A 22,072-nucleotide genomic window follows, 5' to 3' on the forward strand; every position below is an offset into this window, starting at 1 on the left:
CCCATGATAGGCCCCGGTGTGTGATGTTCCCCTTCCCGAGATCTCATTGTTCAGTTCCCACCTATGAGTGAGAACATGCGGTGTTTGGTTTTCTGTTCTTGGGATAGTTTGCTAAGTATGATGGTTTCCAGCTGCATCCGTGTCCCTACAAAGGACATGAACTAATCCTTTTTTATGGCTGCATAGTATTCCATGGTGTATATGTGCCACATTTTCTTAATCCAGTCTGTCACTGATGGACATTTGGGTTGATTCCAAGTCTTTGCTATTGTGAATAGTGCCGCAATAAACATACATGTGCATGTGTCTTTATAGCAGCATGATTTATGATCCTTTGGGTATATACCCAGTAATGGGATGGCTGGGTCATATGGTACATCTAGTTCTAGATCCTTGAGGAATCGCCATACTGTTTTCCATAATGGTTGAACTAGTTTACAATCCCACCAACAGTGTAAAAGTGTTCCTATTTCTCCACATCCTCTCCAAACCTATTGTTTCCTGATTTTTAATGATTGCCATTCTAACTGGTGTGAGATGATATCTCATTGTGGTTTTGATTTGCATTTCTCTGATGGCCAGTGATGATGAGCATTTTTTCATGTGTCTGTTGGCTCTATGAATGTCTTCTTTTGAGAAATGTCTGTTCATATCCTTTCCCCACTTTTTGATGGGGTTGTTTGTTTTTTTCTTGTAAATTTGTTTGAGTTCCTTATAGGTTCTGGATATTAGCCCTTTGTCAGATGAGCAGATTGCAAAAATTTTCTCCCATTCTGTAGGTTGCCTGTTCACTCTGATGGTAGTTTCTTTTGCTGTGCAGAAGCTCTTTAGTTTAATTAGATCCCATTTGTCAATTATGGCTTTTGCTGCCATTGCTTTTGGTGTTTTAGACATGAAGTCCTTGCCCATGCCTATGTCCTGAATGGTACTACCTAGGTTTTCTTGTAGGGTTTTTATGGTATTAGGTCTAACATTTAAGTCTCTAATCCATCTTGAATTAATTTTCATATAAGGAGTAAGGAAAGGACCAAGTTTCAGCTTTCTACTTATGGCTAGCCAATTTTCCCAGCACCATTTATTAAATAGGGAATCCTTTCCCCATTTCTTGTTTCTCTCAGGTTTGTCAAAGATCAGATGGCTGTAGATGTGTGGTATTATTTCTGAGGACTCTGTTCTGTTCCATTGGTCTATATCTCTGTTTTGGTACCAGTACCATGCTGTTTTGGTTACTGTAGCCTTGTAGTATAGTTTGAAGTCAGGTAGCGTGATGCCTCCAGCTTTGTTCTTTTGACTTAGGATTGTCTTGGCAAAGCAGGCTCTTTTTTGGTTCCATATGAACTTTAAAGCAGTTTTTCCAATTCTGTGAAGAAAGTCATTGGTAGCTTGATGGGGATGGCATTGAATCTATAAATCACCTTGGGCAGTATGGCCATTTTCACGATATTGATTCTTCCTATCCATGAGCATGGTATGTTCTTCCATTTGTTTGTGTCCTCTTTGATTTCACTGAGCAGTGGTTGTAGTTCTCCTTGAAGAGGTCCTTTACATCCCTTGTAAGTTGGATTCCTAGGTATTTTTTTCTCTTTGAAACAATTGTGAATGGAAGTTCATTCCTGATTTGGCTCTCTGCTTGTCTGTTACTGGTGTATAAGAATGCTTGTGATTTTGCACATTAATTTTGTATCCTGAGACTTTGCTGAAGTTGCTTATCAGCTTAAGGAGATTTTGGGCTGAGACAATGGGGTTTTCTAAATATACAATCGTGTCATCTGCAAACAGGGACAATTTGACTTCTTCTTTTCCTAACTGAATACCCTTGATTTCTTTCTCTTGCCTGATTGCCCTAGCCAGAACTTCCAACACTATGTTGAATAGGAGTGGTGAGAGAGGGCATCCCTGTCTTGTGCCAGTTTTCAAAGGGAATTTTTCCAGTTTTTGCCCATTCAGTATGATATTGGCTGTGGGTTTGTCATAAATACCTCTTATTATTTTGAGGTACGTTCCATCAATACCAAATTTATTGAGCGTTTTTAGCATGAAGGGCTGTTAAATTTTGTCAAAGGCCTTTTCTGCATCTATTGAGATAATCATGTGGTTCTTGTCTTTGGTTCTGTTTATATGCTGGATTACGTTTATTGATTTGCAAATGTTGAACCAGCCTTGCATCCCAGGGATGAAGCCCACTTGATCATGGTGGATAAGCTTTTTGATGTGCTGCTGGATCCGGTTTGCCAGTATTTTATTGAGGATTTTTGCATCGATGTTCATTAGGGATATTGGTCTAAAATTATCTTTTTTTGTTGTGTCTCTGCCAGGCTTTGGTATCAGGATGATGTTGGCCTCATAAAATGAGTTAGAGAGGATTCTCTCTTTTCTATTGATTGGAATAGTTTCAGAAGGAATGGTATCAGCTCCTCCTTGTACCTCTGGTAGAATTCAGCTGTGAATCCATCTGGTCCTGGACTTTTTTGGTTGGTAGGCTATTAATTATTGCCTCAATTTCAGAGCCTGCTATTGGTCTATTCAGGGATTCAACTTCTTCCTGGTTTAGTCTTGGAAGAGTGTAAGTGTCCAGGAAATTATCCATTTCTTCTAGATTTTCTAGTTGATTTGCGTAGAGGTGTTTATAGTATTCTCTGATGGTAGTTTGTACTTCTGTGGGGTCAGTGGTGATATCCCTTTATCATTTTTTTTGTGTCTATTTGATTCTTCTCTCTTTCTTCTTTATTAGTCTTGCTAGCGGTCTGTCAATTTTGTTGATCTTTTCAAAAAACCAACTCCTGGATTCATTGATTTTTTGGAGGGTTTTTTGTGTCTCTATCTCCTTCAGTTCTGCTCTGATCTTAGTTCTTTCTTGCCTTCTGCTAGCTTTTGAATGTGTTTGCTCTTGCTTCTCTAGTTCTTTTAATTGTGATGTTAGGGTGTCAATTTTAGATCTTTCCAGCTTTCTCTTGTGGGCATTTAGTGCTATAAATTTCCCTCTACACACTGCTTTAAATGTGTCCCAGAGATTCTGGTATGTTGTATCTTTGTTCTCATTGGTTTCAAAGAACATCTTTCTTTCTGCCTTCATTTGGTCATGTACCCAGTAGTCATTCAGGAGCAGGTTGTTCAGTTTCCATGTAGTTGAGCGGTTTTGATTGAGTTTCTTAGTCCTGAGTTCTAGTTTGATTGCACTGTGGTCTGACAGTTTGTTATAATTTCTGTTTTTGTACATTTGCTGAGGAGTGCTTTACTTCCAATTATGTGGTCAATTTTGGAATAAGTGTGATGTGGTGCTGAGAAGAATGTATAGTCTGTTGATTTGGGGTGGAGAGTTCTATAGATGTCTATTAGGTCTGCTTGCTGCAGAGATGAGTTCAATTCCTGGATATCCTTGTTAACTTTCTGTCTCGTTGATCTGTCTAATGTTGACAGTGGGGTGTTGAAGTCTCCCATTATTATTGTATGGGAGTCTAAGTCTCTTTGTAAGTCTCTGAGGACTTGCTTTATAAATCTGGGTGCTCCTGTATTGGGTGCATATATATTTAGGATAGTTAGCTCTTCCTGTTGAATTGATTCTTCTTGTAGACTTTGCACATGTCTCATTAAGTTTATTTTTAGCTTTACTTTTGTTGCTTTGTAAATAAACTTTAGTTCCTTTTTGTATTCTAACTGGTTTTTATTCACAAAAATGTAGTTAAAAATGTTGTATACTGTACTCAGACAACTCATTAAATTTTCTTATTGTTTGATAATTTTTCATTAGATTATCTTGAGTTTTCTAGTATACCATCATATTATCTTCAAATAATATATCCTTCAATAATAACAATAGCTGCAAATAATAAAATTTTTACCTCTTTCTTAATTTATCCTCCTAATTTTTTTCTTTTCTTATTGTATTAGCTATTATCTTAAAAACTGTATTAAATAACAATGGTGATTACACACTGTATGACTCCATTTATAAACATTCTTTAAAATGACAAAATTATAGAAATAGAAAACAGATTAGTGGTTACCAGGGGTTAGGGAAGGAGGTAAGGGGAAGAAGGTAGGTGTGGCTATAAAAGGGAAACATGATCCTTGTAGTGCTAGAAATGTTCGGTATCTGGAATCTCTGTATCATTTCTTACAGGTGCACGTGAATCTATCTCAAAATGTGAAGTTTTTTTTAAAGAGCTCTAATCTTTTTTTTAATGGTAATGATAAAAATCTTTATTTTTCCCCGACTTTAATAAGGACATTTCCACTGTTTCCACATTAATTATGATGTCAGCTCTTGAACTGAGATATACCAAAGTAAGAAGCAATTAATCCAAATACATCAGCAAAAACAATACATACAAATGGATTAAACTCACATATACAGATATATTTATTATGGAAGTACTCATCCATTGATTTCTATTGAGTTTTTTATTTTTTATGTTGCAGAGATAAGTGTATGGTGAGAGAGAGTGAGACAGAGAAAGCAAATGTGGCAAAATAATAAAAAATGGTGAATCCCGGTGAAAAATATATGAGGGTTCATTATATTCTAGCAACACTGGCATTTGAAATTTTTCAGAAATAAAAATATATAATACTCCAGATAACAGTAATGTGGGCACCCAGGTTCAATGGGTAGTTAACTTTTGATGATCCTTATCATGTTTAGAAGGAATATAGAAATACTAAATAATTTCATATGTATTAAAATTTTATAGTTATTTATATACTTTTTAAATCTAAAGGTAACCATGAAGAATAGAAATAAAAGTTTTAGCAAGAAGTGGGGTGGGGGGGAAGTGCAGAAAACCAAAGGCCAAATTCAAAAGAGTAGAAGTTAGTCCCAATATGCCAGTAATCCCAATAAACATAAATATAAAAGCATTAAACACAACTATTTAAAGACATTCTCAGGTTGGGTTTAAAAACACAATCCAGACATATATTGAATACATTGCTCTTATAAGCCATACATAAACTAAAACTATACGAAAATAATGAAAATAAAAGAATCTAGAATGTTATTTCACATAAATACTTATCAAAGGAGAGCTAGTATGGCAGAACTAACATCAGATAAAACAGAATTTAAGGCAAAAAATATTTGTAGAAATGAAAACTGACACACTATATACATATGGTCAAAATTTCTTCCTGAAAGAGTATATTGTTTTCCATTTCCAGCAGCAAAGTGTATTATTCCCAACAAGCATTACAATACAGGGCAGTATCAATATCTTGTTTATATTTACCAATTTGATAAGTAAAAAGAAAAACAAAAAGCGAGTCTGTAATTGCTTTTTCTTTTCTTTTCTTTTCTTTCTTTTTTTTTTTTTTTTGAGAGAGGGGTCTGGCTCTGTCACCCAGGCTGGAGTACAGTAGAGCAATCATGGCTCACTGTAGCCTCCACCTCCTGGACTCAACCAATCCTCTCACGTCAGCCTCCCGAGTAGCTGGGACTACAGGCACATGCCACCATGCCAAGCTAATTTTTTAAATCTTATGCCCAGCTAATTTTTTAAATCTTTTGTAGAGATGGAATCTTGCTATGTTACCCCAGCTGTGTAATTTCAAAGCCCATATTCTCTCAAATGTAATCATAGTGACCACACAACAAAACTGATGTTCTGCAATCAATGGTGAGCTCCCAGCCAAGGGAGGCAGAAACTGGTAGTCCTGTGAGGGTTCAGGTGGACACTGAGCCGCGGCCTGGGTGGCGACAAGGGCAGATGAAGGAAGACACAGTTCCCTGAGCTGACAGGCAGGGAGGCCAGCTACCTCAGGGCGTCTGACCAGAGGGCCCCAGCCCCAAGGCCTACATCTGTTCTGCGTGGCATGAATCTGAATTAATTCTCAGCAGTTTATTTAATTTCTATACAGCACAGTATTTACTTTCTATACAATCACCCACAAAGCTGTTCAGCGCCTGGAGGCACCAAACAATAGTTCTCTACAACCATCTCTGAAGGACCAATTGCCTTTCAGTTTCACACAAAGCTCTCATTAAAAACTCTTGACTGGAACTAGGTGGTTAGCAATTTCCAGATAAATCTCTGATATATTTACCCTGGAAAGAAAGAAAGAAAGGGAAAAAAAAAAGGTTTTCTATAAAATTTACTAAAATTGTTAATAAAAACCCTTTGAGTTTACTGAAAACAACTGAGTGACTAATTCACAGCAGGCATTCTGCTGGAGACTTTCACACTGTGTTCTCAGACCTACTCCTCAGAAAAACCCCACAATTTTGAATGTATCATTGTCCTCATTTAACTGACAATCAAACTGAGTGCCAGAGAGGTTAAATGACTCGCCCAGCGTCAAAAGCCAGTAAGAGGACCATGCTTCAAACCAAGATTAATGAGCTTACATAGGGGAATCCTCAAGCAGCTCTGTTATTCAGAGTTATCAGCAGCATGGTTAAGATCAAAACTAATAGTTATAATTCCTCATTAACTAGCTCGGATCATTGAGGATACTCTGAATGTAACAAAGACTTTAGAAAAAAACCATACATTATGATTAATATGAGCAGAAATTTCAGATTCAATATTTCTAGTTGCATTCTGAAAAAAGCTGTATGCTTAGTTAACAATAACCACTTCTGCAAAGAGTAGACAGTTCATCATTTCACATAATGCTGGATCCAAGTGATATTATTCCCTGACAGACGGGGCTTCTGGTCCACATGCTTTTGCTGATGCAGCTGCTCTAGTCTGATGCTTTAGAATAGGCTTTTGATTTATAGTTTGAAGTTAAAATTACCGAAGAGTTTTAAAAGCAGTACAAAAGCCATATGCATCTTTCTGTCACTATCTCAGAATACTGCTTTCATTTTTGCCCATATTTTTACTTGAGTGGCTGGAATCTAGGTGTGGATATACAGAATAGGAAAACTAACAGCAGAATAGGGAAATTATTACAAAACTATATGAGATATTTTAAAGTTCTGAAATAAAACAGCTAAAAACGCTTTGGTTTCTACACTCACTTTCAGAATAAATGAGTGAAGGTGTGAAGGCAGAAATGCTGACATTTGTTAGTGTGTTTTTTTCTATTTGCTTCCCCTGCCACAGCCACATCCTATTTACCATTGTACATGCAGAAAAATGAAAACAGACCGAGCTTGCTACACCACACAAACAAGGTTTCCATTTATCTGGCCCCGCGTAGCTCCTAGAAGCATTTTCCTAAGGAAAGCAATCACTCGCTGATGGGTTTAGTTTTGTTGTTTTTGTTTTAAAGCATTGACCAAAAAAAAAAATCTCTACGGAAGCATATCAGTATCTTTTAAATTCTTCAACAAGGAATTAAAAAAAAAAAAAAAAAAGGAGGAAATGCATTCCTGGTAATTCTGTGCCAGATCACTTTCATTGTAAATATTTTTTTAAAAAATAAGTAGCCTTAGAAACATAAGCATTTCTCCTTTTTAGGCATCATTGTAAATATTTCTGCTATCTCAGGAGCAGCATTGCAAAAGGCCTCATGCTTTATCCTTAGCATAAAAGTTGGTCCACCGCAGCTCCCATGGAGCTAAACAAACACAATTCAGGTACATACCTTGTTATCTAAAAATATATTTCCCATAGGCAATGTGGTTAGATAAATTATATCCACAGATCACTTTTTCAAAGTCTTATTTTATGCTCATCTTTACCAAATCTTTTGCTAAAATATTATTGGGGAAATAAAATAAGCAAAATGGCATTGAGTTTCTCTTTTTCTCCTACTCAGTCTTTTCTTTGAAGAGTGGTGCTGGAGAGGGCTAAGATGTAAAGAGCATAAAGGAGGAACAGCGAGACTCCTAACTGAACACAAAAAATAAGTAGATAGTTCTTTGAATAATCTAAAGTTGACATATTAGAGAATTAGGCCTGTAATTTTCAGCTGTAAAAAACAGATCTACAAAGGTAACAAGCAGCAAAAAAGAAAAAAACAAAACCCTAAATAAGGTTCTGAGAAATGCTCCTACTTCTTCCCACACATATGAAAAACATTAACAGCATGTAAAAAGGAGTTCTCTTCTGGGGTTTTACCCAAAAATCCTATCTATGTTTCACTAAGGCTCCTGACTATTAAATGCCACCAGTTACCCTTGGTGGCAAAGTAAAATACAAATCAACAGTTAATTGCGTGTTAAAAGAACAGCAAATCCTTTGAAGTTGTTCTTGAAGAAGCATGGGCTATCTAATTAAAGGATGTTTAAAGAACAAAAGAGGAGGAGGAGGAAGAAGAAGAGGGGGAGGAAGGAGAAGGAAGAGGAAGATGAAGAAAGGAGGCAGAGAAAAGGGAGGAAGATGGGGAAGAGGAGGAGGAGGAACAACAATGCAGGGAAAAACCTCTTTTTTTTTTTTTTTTTTTGAGACGGAGTCTTGGTCTGTTGCCCAGGCTGGAGTGCAGTGGCCTGACCTCAGCTCACTGAAAGCTCCACCTCCTGGGTTCACACCATTCTCCTGCCTCAGCCTCCCGAGCAGCTGGGACTACAGGTGCCCGCCACCACACCTGGCTAATTTTTTGTATTTTTTAGTAGAGACAGGGTTTCACCATGTTAGCCAGGATGGTCTCAATCTCTTGACCTTGTGATCTGCCCGCTTCAGCCTCCCAAAGTGCTGGGATTACAGGCGTGATCCACTGCACCCGGCCTGGAAAAACCTCTTACTGAAGATCAAGAAGCCAACTCAAATTTAAAACTGAGTCTCATGCACACTGTTTCTCAAATAGAAACACCCATTCTGACCTGTTCTAAACTACATGGCATCTCCGGCTGGGAATACAGACCAAAATAGCCAAACCCAAGAAAGACTGAAGATCAAACGCAAGCCAACTGCACTCAGGAGAAATTCTCTAGTATCTGCCTACAGAATACAATTAGCTCGGGTGTACTACACTAAAAATTGCTTTCAAAGAACACAGTTCAAAGATTGAGTTTCTTTTTTGCTGTCTATTCATAATAAAATGTTTGCAGAGATTTGACATCCTTTGATATACTTATATAATTTGTAACATACATAATGTCCATTCAGCTTTATAAAGTAAATGTTAATCAAAGCTATATATATTTTCTGTGTAGAGCCTAGCGGTTCAAAATAGTGAGAAACATGTCACAACAGTGAGAAACATGATACACAAGCAACATCTTAGTAAGTATAACCCCGATTTCTTTTTTTTTTTTTTTGGATTTGACGTCAACATAAGTAGTTTGCTCTTTCTGAAAAGTGTAAGTCAGTTGCCAAATGAAAATGGTATTCTTCTGCCTATGCCAGTAAGTTCCTTAGTCTTCTTGCCTAGTCTTGGACAAGACCATTAACATTACTCAACAGCAACTAAAATCTTCACATCAATTTAAATATGTCTATCTTTGCCAACACTTTATGTCTAGAGTTGACTCTATAAATAATGTTGGGTAATTAGTAAGATTAAAATTGGACCTTCAACAATCCAATGTCAATGTTGCTATTCTTGGTTTGCATTTTTAAAAGCTGATGGGTTTGTTCACTTTATTCAAGTAAAAAATCAAATGAAAACCTCACCTTGTGATGCCCAAATTCATTCAAAATGCTTCCCAGTTTCCTGGTGTTGCTATGTGGTTTTTGGGCAGCAACAGCTGGATGGGGATCCCGCCAGTCAATGGACAAGCGGTGATACCAAAGGTGCTGACTCTCCAGAATGTGAGCTGACTTGACACTAGGATCAAAACGATGCACTTCACATCCATTGTTGGCCATGCTAACCTCAAAATGGGTATCATCACTTCCCAGCCTATAAAGAAAGAGGACAGAAATCAAGAACTAAAAATGCAATGAAGCAAAGTGCTGGACTGACAAGATAACACTTCCAAGGCCAAGGTTCTTAGTTATATCAAGCATTCTCTTGCTTTAACCCATGGCTAATATACACATTCAATAAACTTTCTTTTACAAAAAAGTATCATTGCTTAAAGCTTCTGGATGAAAGATAAATTATCTGCTAAACAAAGACCAGAGAATCACATACTCAAACATGTAGACGCAACATCAAATTGGCTTTTTTAAGTGATGTAAATCACAGTAGCAATGAAACAAAGAAGACTATCCAATAGTCTTAGATTTACTCAGAATATGTCCAAAAATATAAGCCCCAGGATTAGTTCTCTCGAGGAGAGGTGTGTTCTACTAATAAGGTAATTTGTCTCCATTCTAATGGCCACAGTGCTGCATATGCAATTTGACTTAAAGACAACAGCTGTTTTCTTAGAAATGTAATATATTTTTAAATACTGCAGATAAGAAAAAAGGCAAATGTATGTGACTCTGCTGCATCCAGAACTCAAGAAGCAGGAGGTTTCCTCACCTAAATTCACACCAAAAGGGGAAGAAATTATGAATTAATTGTACTTACGTACTCAATAGGTAGCACATCATATGTATAAACTTACAAATATTGAATTGACTCAGAAATATTCCTTATTTAATGGTGCAAGGATTGTCACTTTGATTAAAGCACCAGTTTTTTGTTTGTTTGTTTTTGTTTTGTTTTTTGAGACGGAGTCTCGCTCTGTTGCCCAGGTTGGAGTGCAGTGGTGTAATCTCGGCTCACTGCAACCTCTGCCTCCCGGGTTCAAGCGATTCTCCTGAGTAGCTGGGATTATAGGCGCATGGCACTATGGCCGGCTAATTTTTGTATTTTTAGTAGAGATGGGGTTTCACCACATTGGTCAGGCTGGTCTAGAACTCCTGACCTCGTGATCCACTCACCTCAATCTCCCAAGGTGCTGGGATTACAGGCATGAGCCACCACGACCGACCTAAAGCACCAGTTTTAATGTAAAACATGAAATTAACTGAGTATGATTTTTTAAAATGGTGATTATGGTTTCTCTGCCCCAAATACTGTACTTATATGTGATTTAGGATACCAAAATCCCACAGAGTAGCTACACTACTTGGCAGAACCTAAATGCAGTGCAGAAACACTTCATTCTAGTAGATTCTACTACAGCTGACCATTGAACAACACAGGTTTGAACTGCGTGGGTCCACTTGTAAGTGGATTTTTTTCAATAAATACAGTCAGCCCTCCATAGCTATGGGTTCCACGTCCACAAATTCAACCAACATGAATCAGAAATACAGCATTGATGGGATGCAGGAGCCTACTGATATGAAGGGCCAATGTTTTGTATCTGTGAGTTCTACAGCCAGACTTGGTAGTTCGTGGATTTTGGTATCTGTTGGTGGGGAGAGGGTGGCCTAGAACCAACTGCCAACCCCATACAGAGGAATGACTGACAATTGCATAATCTGGAAATACACAAGTTCAGCAGATAATAACTATTTACCTTATTTTAATTAACTAAAATAAGCCTTTAGTTCAGAGATCATCCACCTAGACAATTTTTTTTTTTTTTTTTTTTTGAGATGGAGTCTGACTCTGTCGCCCAGGCTGGAGTGCAGTGGCACGATCTCAGCTCACTGCAACCTCTGCCGCTGGGATTCAAGCAATTCTCCTGCTTCAGCCTCCCGAGTAGCTGGGATTACAGGTGTGCCCCACCATGCCTGGCTAACTTTTGTATTTTTAGTAGAGATGGGGTTTCACCATGTTGCCCAGGCTGGTCTCGAACTCCTGACCTCAGATGATCCACCCTCCTTGGCCTCCCAAAGTGCTGGGATTACAGGCATGAGCCATGGCACCCCACCTAGCCATTCTTAATACAGGCAGCCCTCTGTATCCACAGATCTGATTCACAGATTCAACCAACTGCAGATTGAAAATATTCAAAAAAATAAAAAATAAAAATAATACAACATTAAAAATAGTAGAAATAAAAAGCAATAACAGTATAACCACTGTTACATGGCATTTACATTGTATTAGGTATTATAAGTAATCTAGAAATGATTTAAATGATGCAGGAGGATGTGCATAGGTTATATACAAATACTACACCATTTTATATCCAGGACTTGAGCATCCTAAATTTTGGTCTTTGCAGTGGTCCTGCAACCAGTCTCCATGGGTGCGGAGGGGTGTTGATAGTCTCATTTGCCTCTTCCTCACCCTTCACCCAACTACACTGCTCTTTTTCCCACTGCATCCCATGGTAAGTCAGCCCTCTGATGTCCCTCAGCCATAGCTTTTTCAACCCTTTTTGCCTGAAGAAAATTCAGCACTCCTCTCACAAGCACTTCCATTTCTTCCATGTAACAGATCTTGTTCCCTATTTTCTACCTCCTATTGAATCCACACAGCTCAGACCACTCAAGTCTCTAACGCAGTTTTCCCCCAGTTTTCCATGATCAAATCTGGTGTGGCAGATTGACTTGTTGACTTGTTGACTCCATGCTCATCATGAGAAAGACTCTTTCCCTGTCCCTTGACTTTTTGGCTTGGCCATGTGCCTTGCTTTATGGAAGGAAGTGGGAGTCTGCCAGTCCAGATCCTAAGCCTTGAGTGCTTCTGTTCTCTCTCTTACACTGTCATCATGATAAAAACGTGCCCTGAAGAGTTTGCACTCCAGCCAGTCCGCTGGCCCTCTGTAAAATACAGAACCTCCCTTAGCCATCTCAGCTGAATACTATAAACATCTCTAGGCAAATAAACTAGAAAATCTAGAAGAAATGGATAAATTCCTGGACACATACACCCTCCCAAGACTAAACCAGGAAGAAGTTGAATCCCTGAATAGACCAATAACAGGCTCTGAAATTGAGGCAATAATTAATAGCCTACCAACCAAAAGAAGTCCAGGACCAGACAGATTCACAGTTGAATTCTACCAGAGGTACAAGGAGGAACGGGTACCATTCCTTCTGAAATTATTCCAATTGATAGAAAAAGAGGGAATCCTCCCTAACTCATTTTATGAGGCCAGCATCATCCTGATACCAAAGCCCAGCAGAGACACAACAAAAAAAGATAATTTTAGATCAATATCCCTGATGAACATTGATGCAAAAATCCTCAATAAAATACTGGCAAACAGAATCCAGCAGCACATCAAAAAGCTCATCCACAATGATCTATTGGCCTTCATCCCTGGGATGCAAGGCTGGTTCAACATACGCAAATCAGTAAACGTAATCCATCCTATAAACAGAACCAACGACAAAAACCACATGATTATCTCAATAGATGCAGAAAAAGGTCTCTGACAAAATTCAAAAGCACTTCATTCTAAAAACTCTCAATAAATTAGGTATTGATGGGATGTATCTCAAAATAATAAGAGCTATTTCTGACAAACCCACAGCCAATATGATACTGAATGGGCAAAAACAGAAAGCATTCCCTTTGAAAACTGGTACAAGACAGGGATGCCCTCTCTCATCACTCCTGTTCAATATAGTGTTGGAAGTTCTGGCCAGGGCAATCAGGCAGGAGAAAGAAATAAAGGGCATTCAACTCGGAAAAGAGGAAGTCAAATTGTCCCTGTTTGCAAATGACATGATTGTATATTTAGAAAATCCCATCGTCACAGCCCAAAATCTCCTTAAACTGATTAAAGCAACTTCAGCAAAGTCTCAGGATACAAAATCAATGTGCAAAAATCACAAGCATTCCTATACACCAATAACAGACAAACAGATAGCCAAATCATGAGTGAACTCTCATTCACAATTGCTTCAAAGAGAATAAAATACCTAGGAATCCAACTTACAAGGGATGTGAAGGACCTCTTCAAGGAGAATTACAAACCACTGCTCAATGAAATAAAAGAGGATACAAACAAATGGAAGAATATCCCATGCTCATGGATAGGAAGAATCAATATTGTGAAAATGACCATACTGCCCAAGGTAATTTATAGATTCAATGCCATCCCCATCAAGCTAACAACAACCCTCTTCATAGATTTGGAAAAACTACTTTAAAGTTCATATGGAACCAAAAAAGAGCCCACACTGCCAAGACAATCCTAAGCCAAAAGAACAAAGCTGGAGGCATCATGCTACCTGACTTCAAACTATATTACAAGGCTACAGTAACCAAAACAGCATGGTACTGGTACCAAAACAGAGATATAGACCAATGGAACTGAACAGAGCCCTCAGAAATAATACCACACATCTACAACCATCTGATCACTGACAAACCTGACAAAAACAAGCAATGGGGAAAGGATCCCTATTCAATAAATGGTGCTGGGAAAATTGGCTAGCCATATGTAGAAAGCTGAAACTGGATCCCCTCCTTACACCTTATACAGAAGTTAATTCAAGATGGATTAAAGACTTAAATGTCAGACCTAAAACCATAAAAACCCTAGAAGAAAACCTAGGCAATACCATTCAGGACATAGACATGGGCAAACACTTCATGTCTAAAACACCGAAAGCAATGGCAACAAAAGCCAAAAGCCATAATTGACAAATGGAATCTAATTAAATTAAAGAGCTTCTGCACAGCAAAAGAAACTACCATCAGAGTAAACAGACAACCTACAGAATGGGAGAAAATTTTTACAATCTACCCATCTGGCAAAGGGCTAATATCTGGAATCTACAAAGAACTCAAACAAATTTACAAGAAAAAATCAAACAACCACATCAAAAAGTAGGTGAAGGATATGAACAGATACTTCTCAAAAGAAGACATTTATACAGCCAACAGACACATGAAAAAAATGCTCATCATCACTGGTCATCAGAGAAATGCAAATCAAAACCACAATGAGATACCATCTTACACTAGTTAGAATGGTGATCATTAAAAAGTCAGGAAACAACAGGTGCTGGAGAGGATGTGGAGAAATACGAACACTTTTACACTGTTGGTGGGACTGTAAACTAGTTCAACCATTGTGGAAGACAGTGTGGTGATTCCTCAAGGATCTAGAACTAGAAATACCATTTGACCCAGCCATCCCATTACTGGGTATACACCTAAAGGATTATAAATCATGCTGCTATAAAGACACATGCACACGTATGTTTATTGCGGCACTATTCACAATAGCAAAGACTTGGAACCAACCCAAATGTCCATCAATGATAGACTGGATTAAGAAAACGTGGCACATATATACCATGGAATAGGCCTATGCAGCCATTCAAAAGGATGAGTTCATGTCCTTTGTAGAGAATGGATGAAGCTGGAAATCATCATTCTGAGCAAACTATTGCAAGGACAAAAAACCAAACACTGTATGTTTTCACTCATAGGTGGGAATTGAACAATGAGAACACTTGGACACAGGGTGGGGAACACCACACACCGGGGCCTGTTATGGGGTGGGGAGAGGGGAGAGGGAGGGATAGCATTAGGAGATATACCTAATGTAAATGATGAGTTAAATGGGTGCAGCACACCAACATGGCACATGTATACATATGTAACAAACCTGCACGTTGTGCACGTGTACCCTAGAACTATTATTAAATAGTTATTTACTATTTAATAAACATTATTAAAGTATAATAATGAAAAAAAAAGAAAGCCTCGCAGCTGAGCCCAGCCTGGATCAACTGAAGCCCAACTAACCTGCAGACATACAAGCAACAGTAAAGACATACAAGCAACAGTAAATAATGGTGATTGTTAAGCCACTGAGTTTTAGAGTGATTACACAACCAATAGCTAACTGATATACCTGGCATTAAATATAAATTCAAGAGTTGCAGTTGAAACTACAAAGCATTTTTCTAGTAGATAGATTTGTTTTTATATAGATCAGAATATTGTAGAACTCACATATCCAAAAGGAATTTTCACTTAATTAAATTAGTCAAAACTTAGATGAACAAAGCAGTGTTATTGTAGATCACCAGTAGAAAAGGGCAATTTTATAGTTTTATTAAAAGAACATTATGTCAAAAAAGTACTCATTACATATAATTTGTATATAAATCTGGAGTGAAATATGTGAATAATTTCTTCCCCTGAATTGTCAGGATGTTGTCTTCAAGAAACAATATTGATGTATACATATCTCAAAAAAGTAATTAAATTAGCTACATACAATTCTGTAATTGTTTAAGACACTTTATTATATATTGATATGTTTTCTATTTAAACTAGTTGCTTATAATTAAATAAACATACATAGAAATAATTCAAGTTGTAAGAAGTATGTCAAATGAAAAGAGTTTCTGGGCAAGATGGCTGAATAGAAACAGCTCCAGTCTGCAGCTCCCAGTGAGATCAATGCAGAAGGTGGGTAATTTCTGCATTTCCAACCGAGGTACCCAGCTCATCTCACTGGGACTGGTTAGACAGTGGGTGCATCCCACAGAGGGCGAGCAGAAGCAGGGTGGAATGTCACCTCACCCAGGAAGCACAAGGGATAGGGGAACTCCCTCCCCTAGCGAAGGGAAGCCATGAGGGACTGTGCATTCCAGCCCAGATACTACACTTTTCCCATGGTCTTCGCAACCCACAGACCAGGAGATTCCTTTGGGTGCCTACACCACCAGGGCCCTGGGTTTCAAGCACAAAACTGGACAGCCGTTTGGTCAGACACTGAGCTAGCTGCAGGAGTTTTTTTTTTTTTTTTTTCATACCCCAGTGATGCCTGGACACTCCCCTGGAAAAGGGACTGCAGCCAGGGAGCCAAATGGTTTCGCTCAGCAGATCCCACCCCCAAGGAGCCCAGCAAGCTAAGATCCATTGGCTTGAAATTCTCGCTGCTAGCACAGCAGTCTGAAGTTGACCTGGGATGCTCGAGCTTGGTGTGGGGAGGGGCGTCCACCATCACTGAGGCTTAAGTAGGTGGTTTTCCCCTCACAGTGTAAACAAAGCCTGTGGGATGTTTGGACTGAGCAGAGCCCACCACAGCGCCTCAAAGCTGCTATAGCCAGACTGCCTCTCTAGATTCCTCCTCTCTGGTCAGGGCATCTCTGAAAGAAATGCAGCAACCCCAGTCAGGGACTTATAGATAAAACGTCCATCTCCCTGGGTCAAAGCACCTGGGGAAGGGGAGGCTGTGGATGCAGCTGCTGCAGACTTAAATGTTCCTGACTGCTGGCTCTGAAGACAGCAGTGGATCTCCCAGCACAGCACTTGAGTTCTGCTAAGGTACAGACTGCCTCTGCAAGTGGGTACCTGACCCCCATGCCTCCTGACAAGGAGATACCTCCCAGCAGGGGTCTACAGGGAGCTCCTATATGAGCTCTCCTCATATGGGAGAGCTCCAGCTGGCATCTGGCAGGTGCCCCTCTGGGACAAAGCTTCCAGAGGAAGGAGCAGGCAGCAATCTTTGCTGTTCTGCAACCTTCGCTGGTGATACCCAGGCAAACAGGTCTGGAGTGGACCCCCAGCAAACTCCAGCAGACCTGCAGAAGAGGGGCCTGATTGTTAGGAAAAAAAACTAACAGAAAGCAATAGAATCAACATCAACAAAAAGGATGACCAGGCAAAAACTCCATCTGAAGGCCACCAACAGCAAAGACCAAAGGTAGATAAATCCATGAAGATGAGCAAAAATCAGTGCAAAAGGGCTGAAAATTCCAAAAACCAGAACACCTCTTCTCCTCCAAAGGATCACAACTCCTTGCCAGCAAGGAAACAAAACTGGATGGAGAATGAATTTGGCAAATTGACAGAAGTAGGCTTCAGAAGGTGGTAATAACAAACTCTTCTGAGCTAAAGGAGCATGTTCTAACCCAATGCAAGGAATCTAAGAACCTTGATAACAGGTTAGAAGAATTGCTAACTAAAATAACTAGTTTAGAGAAGAACATGAATGACCTGATGAAGATGAAAAACACAGCATGAGAACTTCATGAACCATACACAAATATCAATAGCCAAATCAATCAAGTGGAAGAAAGGATATCAGAGATTGAAGATCAACTTGATGAAATAAAGTGTGAAGACAAGATTAGAGAAAAAACAATGAAAAGGAACGAACAAAGCCTCCAAGAAATATGGGACTATGTGAAAAGACCAAACCTACATCTGATTGGTGTACCTGAAAGTGACGGGGAGAATGGAACACACTTCAGGATATTATCCAGGAGAACTTCCTCAATGTAGCAAGACAGGCCCACATTCAAATTCGGAAAATACAGAGAACACCACAAACACTCTTTGAGAAGAGCAACGCCAAGACGCATAATCATCAGATTCACCAAGGTTGAAACAAAAGAAAAAATGTTAAGGGCAGCCAGAGAGAAAGGTCCATAAAGGGAAGCCCATCAGATTAACAGCGGATCTCTCTGCAGAAACCCTACAAGCTAGAAGAGAGTGGGGGTCAATATTCAACATTTTTAAAGAAAATAATTTTAACCCAGAATTTCATGTCCAGCCAAAGTAAGCTTCATAAGTGAAGGAGAAATAAAATCCTTTACAGGCAAGGAAATGCTGAGGTATTTTGTCTCCACCAGGCCTACCTTACAAGAGCTCCTAAAGGAAGCATTAATTAAAATTAACTCAATGGATTAAAGATTTAAATGTAAGACCTAAAACCATAAACACTCTAGAAGAAAACCTAGGTAATACCATTCAGGACATAGGCATGGGCAAAGACTTCATGACTAAAACACCAAAAGCAATGGCAACAAAAGCCAAAATTGACAAGTGGGATCAAATTAAATTAAAGAGCTTCTGCACAGCAAAAGTAAGTATCATCAGAGTGAACAGGCAACCTACAGAACGGGGAAAAAAATTTTGCAATCTATCTGTCTGACAAAGGGCTAATATCCAGAATCTACAAGGAACTTAAACAAATTTACAAGAAAAAAACAAACAACTCCATCAAATACTGGGCAAAGGATATGAACAGACACTTTTCAAAAGAAGACATTTATGTGGCCAACAAACATGAAAAAAATCTCATCATCATGGTCATTAGAGAAATGCACATCAAAACCCCAGTGAGATACCGTCTCATGCCAGTTAGAATGGCAATCATTTAAAAGTCAGGAAACAACAGATGCTGGAGAGGATGTGGAGAAACAGGAACACTTTTACATTGTTGGTGGGAGTGTACATTAGTTCAACCATTGTGGAAGACAGTGTGGCGATTCCTCAAGGATCTAGAACTATAAATACCATTTGACCCAGCAATCCCATTACTGGGTAGATACCCAAAGGATAATAAATCATTCTACTATAAAGACACATGCTCACATATGTTTATTGCAGCACTATTCACAATAGCAAAGACTTGGAACCAACCCAAATGCCCACAATGTTAGACTGGATAAAGAAAATGTGGCACATATCCGATATGGAATACTATACAGCCATAAAAAAGATGAGTTCATTTCCTTTGCAGGGACATGGATGAAGTTGGAAACCACCATTCTCAGCAAACTAACACAGGAAAAGAAAATCGAACACCACATATTCCCACTCGTAAGCGGGAGGTGAACAGTGAGAACATATGGGCATAGGGAGAGAAACATCACACACCGGGGCCTGTCGGGGGGTGGGGGGTAAAGGGAGGGATAGCATTAGGAGAAATACCTAATGTAGATGACGGTTTGATGGGTGCAGCAAACCACCATGGCACATGTATACCTATGTAACAAACCTGCACGTTCTGCACATGTGTCCCAGAACTTAAAGTATAAATAAATAAATAAATAAATAAATATTATTTAAATAAAATAAAACTAAAAAAGATGAAAAGAGTTTTTTACCACTAGACATTTTAGCCATTAATTTCCAGAGATGATCATGTTTAGCAGTTTATCTTTTCAGAAATTTTCTACATATATACAAGTGTTTCTCTATTATAAATATCATAAGCACACACATACACATATAAGTTAGTCATTAAATAGTGGGAAACTTTTATATAATACATTAGATAACATAAAACTATTTGTAATTTGTAATTTTTGGATTAATTTATGTCATACTTTTACTATAATCTTAATATATAAACATGTATCACATTGGAATGTAATAAACTATATTCATTTAAATGATATATAAAATTCTTTCATTTATTTGAAATGGTACTTCTTCAAGCGTAGTTGACATTGGTCAAGTTTGTGGTCATGTAAAAAGCAAGAGGAGGAGCAAATGTAATATGCACAGGTGTTACAAAACATGGCCCAAAGCGGTAAACCAGGAGTCAAATCCAATCCAGGTAGATCCAGAGCACGTGCTCTCTATACGCCACCTGGTTGCTGAAGAGCACAGGACACAGGATCACGGAAGGAATATTTGTGATCACAGGTCTAGGGAACTGTCCGTTACCAGACAGTCATGCTCCATGAGGAAAAGGGCTATGTCAGTCTCGCTCATTTCAAAATCCTCAGTGCTGAATAGATGAATGATGACAGACAGACCTACAAAATGCTGCCCTAAGTGAAATAAAACTATGAGGCAGGGTCTGGAATTCCCAGAACACACAGTACAATATTCAATATCCAAATGTTGCCTGTGGTGAGCTATATTTCACTGACTTATTCATGTTCATAAACAAATATTTACAGAGCATTTTACATGTGCAAGGCACTACACTGGACACCAGGGACAAATGGATAAATTAAACATGGTCCTTGATCTGAAGAAGTTCACAAAGTAGTAATGAAGAAAGATTTTTGAATAAATAATCATAATAAAAAGACAACCATTATTTACAGCGAAAACACATTTCGTCTATAAGGAAATCATGTTCTGCTGTTATTTAACTAGAAGGAGAATACATTATAGAAAATTTTGCTTGACAGACATATTTTATTTAATGTTTATTTAATGAGGCAAGAAGTATAGATCATATGGCTTCCATCTCAAGGTCTAAGACAACTATTCCATTTTTTGTACCTTGGCCATGAGGAAAGGTAAAAGGGGAAGTGATAGTGTCATCCTGTCTTCTTGGGGACGTGGCCTAGAAGTTGCACACACCACTTCCATTCGTAGCTCACTGCTTAAAGCTATTCATATGGCCATTTACAGCTACATGGAAGGCTAGGAAATACAGCCATCAGAAAGGTGGCCATGTGCCCTGCTAATATTAGGAGTTCTGTTACAAAAAAAGAAGGGCAGAATAACTATTGAGGGACAATGAGTAGTTTCTGCTACAATCCCTTTCCGAAATAATTAAACAGTTAATATGTATATTCAAAGCTATATACCTTTCAGTTAAGACTGCAACCTCTCCCTCTCTGTGGGGAAGAAACAAAATTATGTAATTCATCCTGACAATGTTGTTTTGCATATATTAATGCTGGGGTTAGAAACAACTACAAACTTTCTCTAACGTCTTAGAGAAAAACAACTAGGATCCCTGCAGGCAGTTGTGTGGACTGTGCACTGAACAACTCTGGGAGATGTCATTCCCATCATAATCACCATAAAAATGATTCTCTAGCAGTAAAAGTTCTTGAGGGAGGGGTGCCCTTTCCCAAATTTTATAAAGGTGTTCTTTGGACAAGCTGCAAGTGGTACCGCAGTCCCATGCCTTTTAACGCTGCTGAAGGGCAGAAGGGGTGGGTTGTGGCACTGCTTCAGGCCCTTGATTATTCTTTTAAAAAGAGTCCTGAAAGTATTAAAGTGAATGGCCTTTGATGTTCTCCAGGAACAAAAAACTCAGAACACAAGCACATGAAGAGATGCTGAAGATCATTACAAATACAAATGAAAACCATATTGAGATGCCACTTCATATCCGCTAGGATGGCTACAGTCAGAATGATCAATAATAGTAAGTGTAGGGAAGGATAGGGAGAAATAGGAAACCTCATAGATTACTGGCCGGAATGCAAAATGGTATATAGCCAAGGGAAATGAATACATATGTCCATATAAAAACTTGTACAAGGGGCCGGGCGCGGTGGCTCAAGCCTGTAATCCCAGCACTTTCGGAGGCCGAGGCGGGCGGATCACAAGGTCAGGAGATCGAGACCATCCTGGCTAACACGGTGACACCCCGTCTCTACTAAAAAGTACAAAAAACTAGCCGGGCGAGGTGGCGGGCGCCTGTAGTCCCAGCTACTTGGGAGACTGAGGCAGGAGAATGGCGTGAACCCGGGAGGCGGAGCTTGCAGTGAGCTGAGATCCGGCCACTGCACTCCAGCTTGGGCGACAGAGCGAGACTCCGTCTCAAAAAAAAAAAAAAAAAAAAAAAACTTGTACAGGAATGTTCATAGCAACATTATTCATAAACACCAAAAAGTGGAAACAACCCAAATGTCTATCAACCAATGAATGAATGAATAAAATGTGATAT

General features: G+C 38.8%; 1 protein-coding gene across 2 annotated transcripts in view; it reads right to left on the bottom strand.

Moving 5' to 3' along the window:
* The window catches only part of METTL24 (methyltransferase like 24), a 117,404-nt gene that overhangs the window by 44,192 nt on the left and 51,140 nt on the right, over positions 1 to 22,072 (bottom strand). For both annotated transcript variants that reach the window (XM_033234875.1, XM_033234876.1), the window contains one exon: positions 9,501 to 9,729. In XM_033234875.1, the coding sequence (XP_033090766.1) occupies positions 9,501 to 9,729 (229 nt within the window). The remainder of the gene's footprint in view (positions 1 to 9,500; positions 9,730 to 22,072) is intronic.

This window comes from Trachypithecus francoisi, unplaced genomic scaffold (assembly GCF_009764315.1).
Source record: "Trachypithecus francoisi isolate TF-2019V2 unplaced genomic scaffold, Tfra_2.0 Lachesis_group15, whole genome shotgun sequence".
NCBI lineage: Eukaryota > Metazoa > Chordata > Mammalia > Primates > Cercopithecidae > Trachypithecus > Trachypithecus francoisi.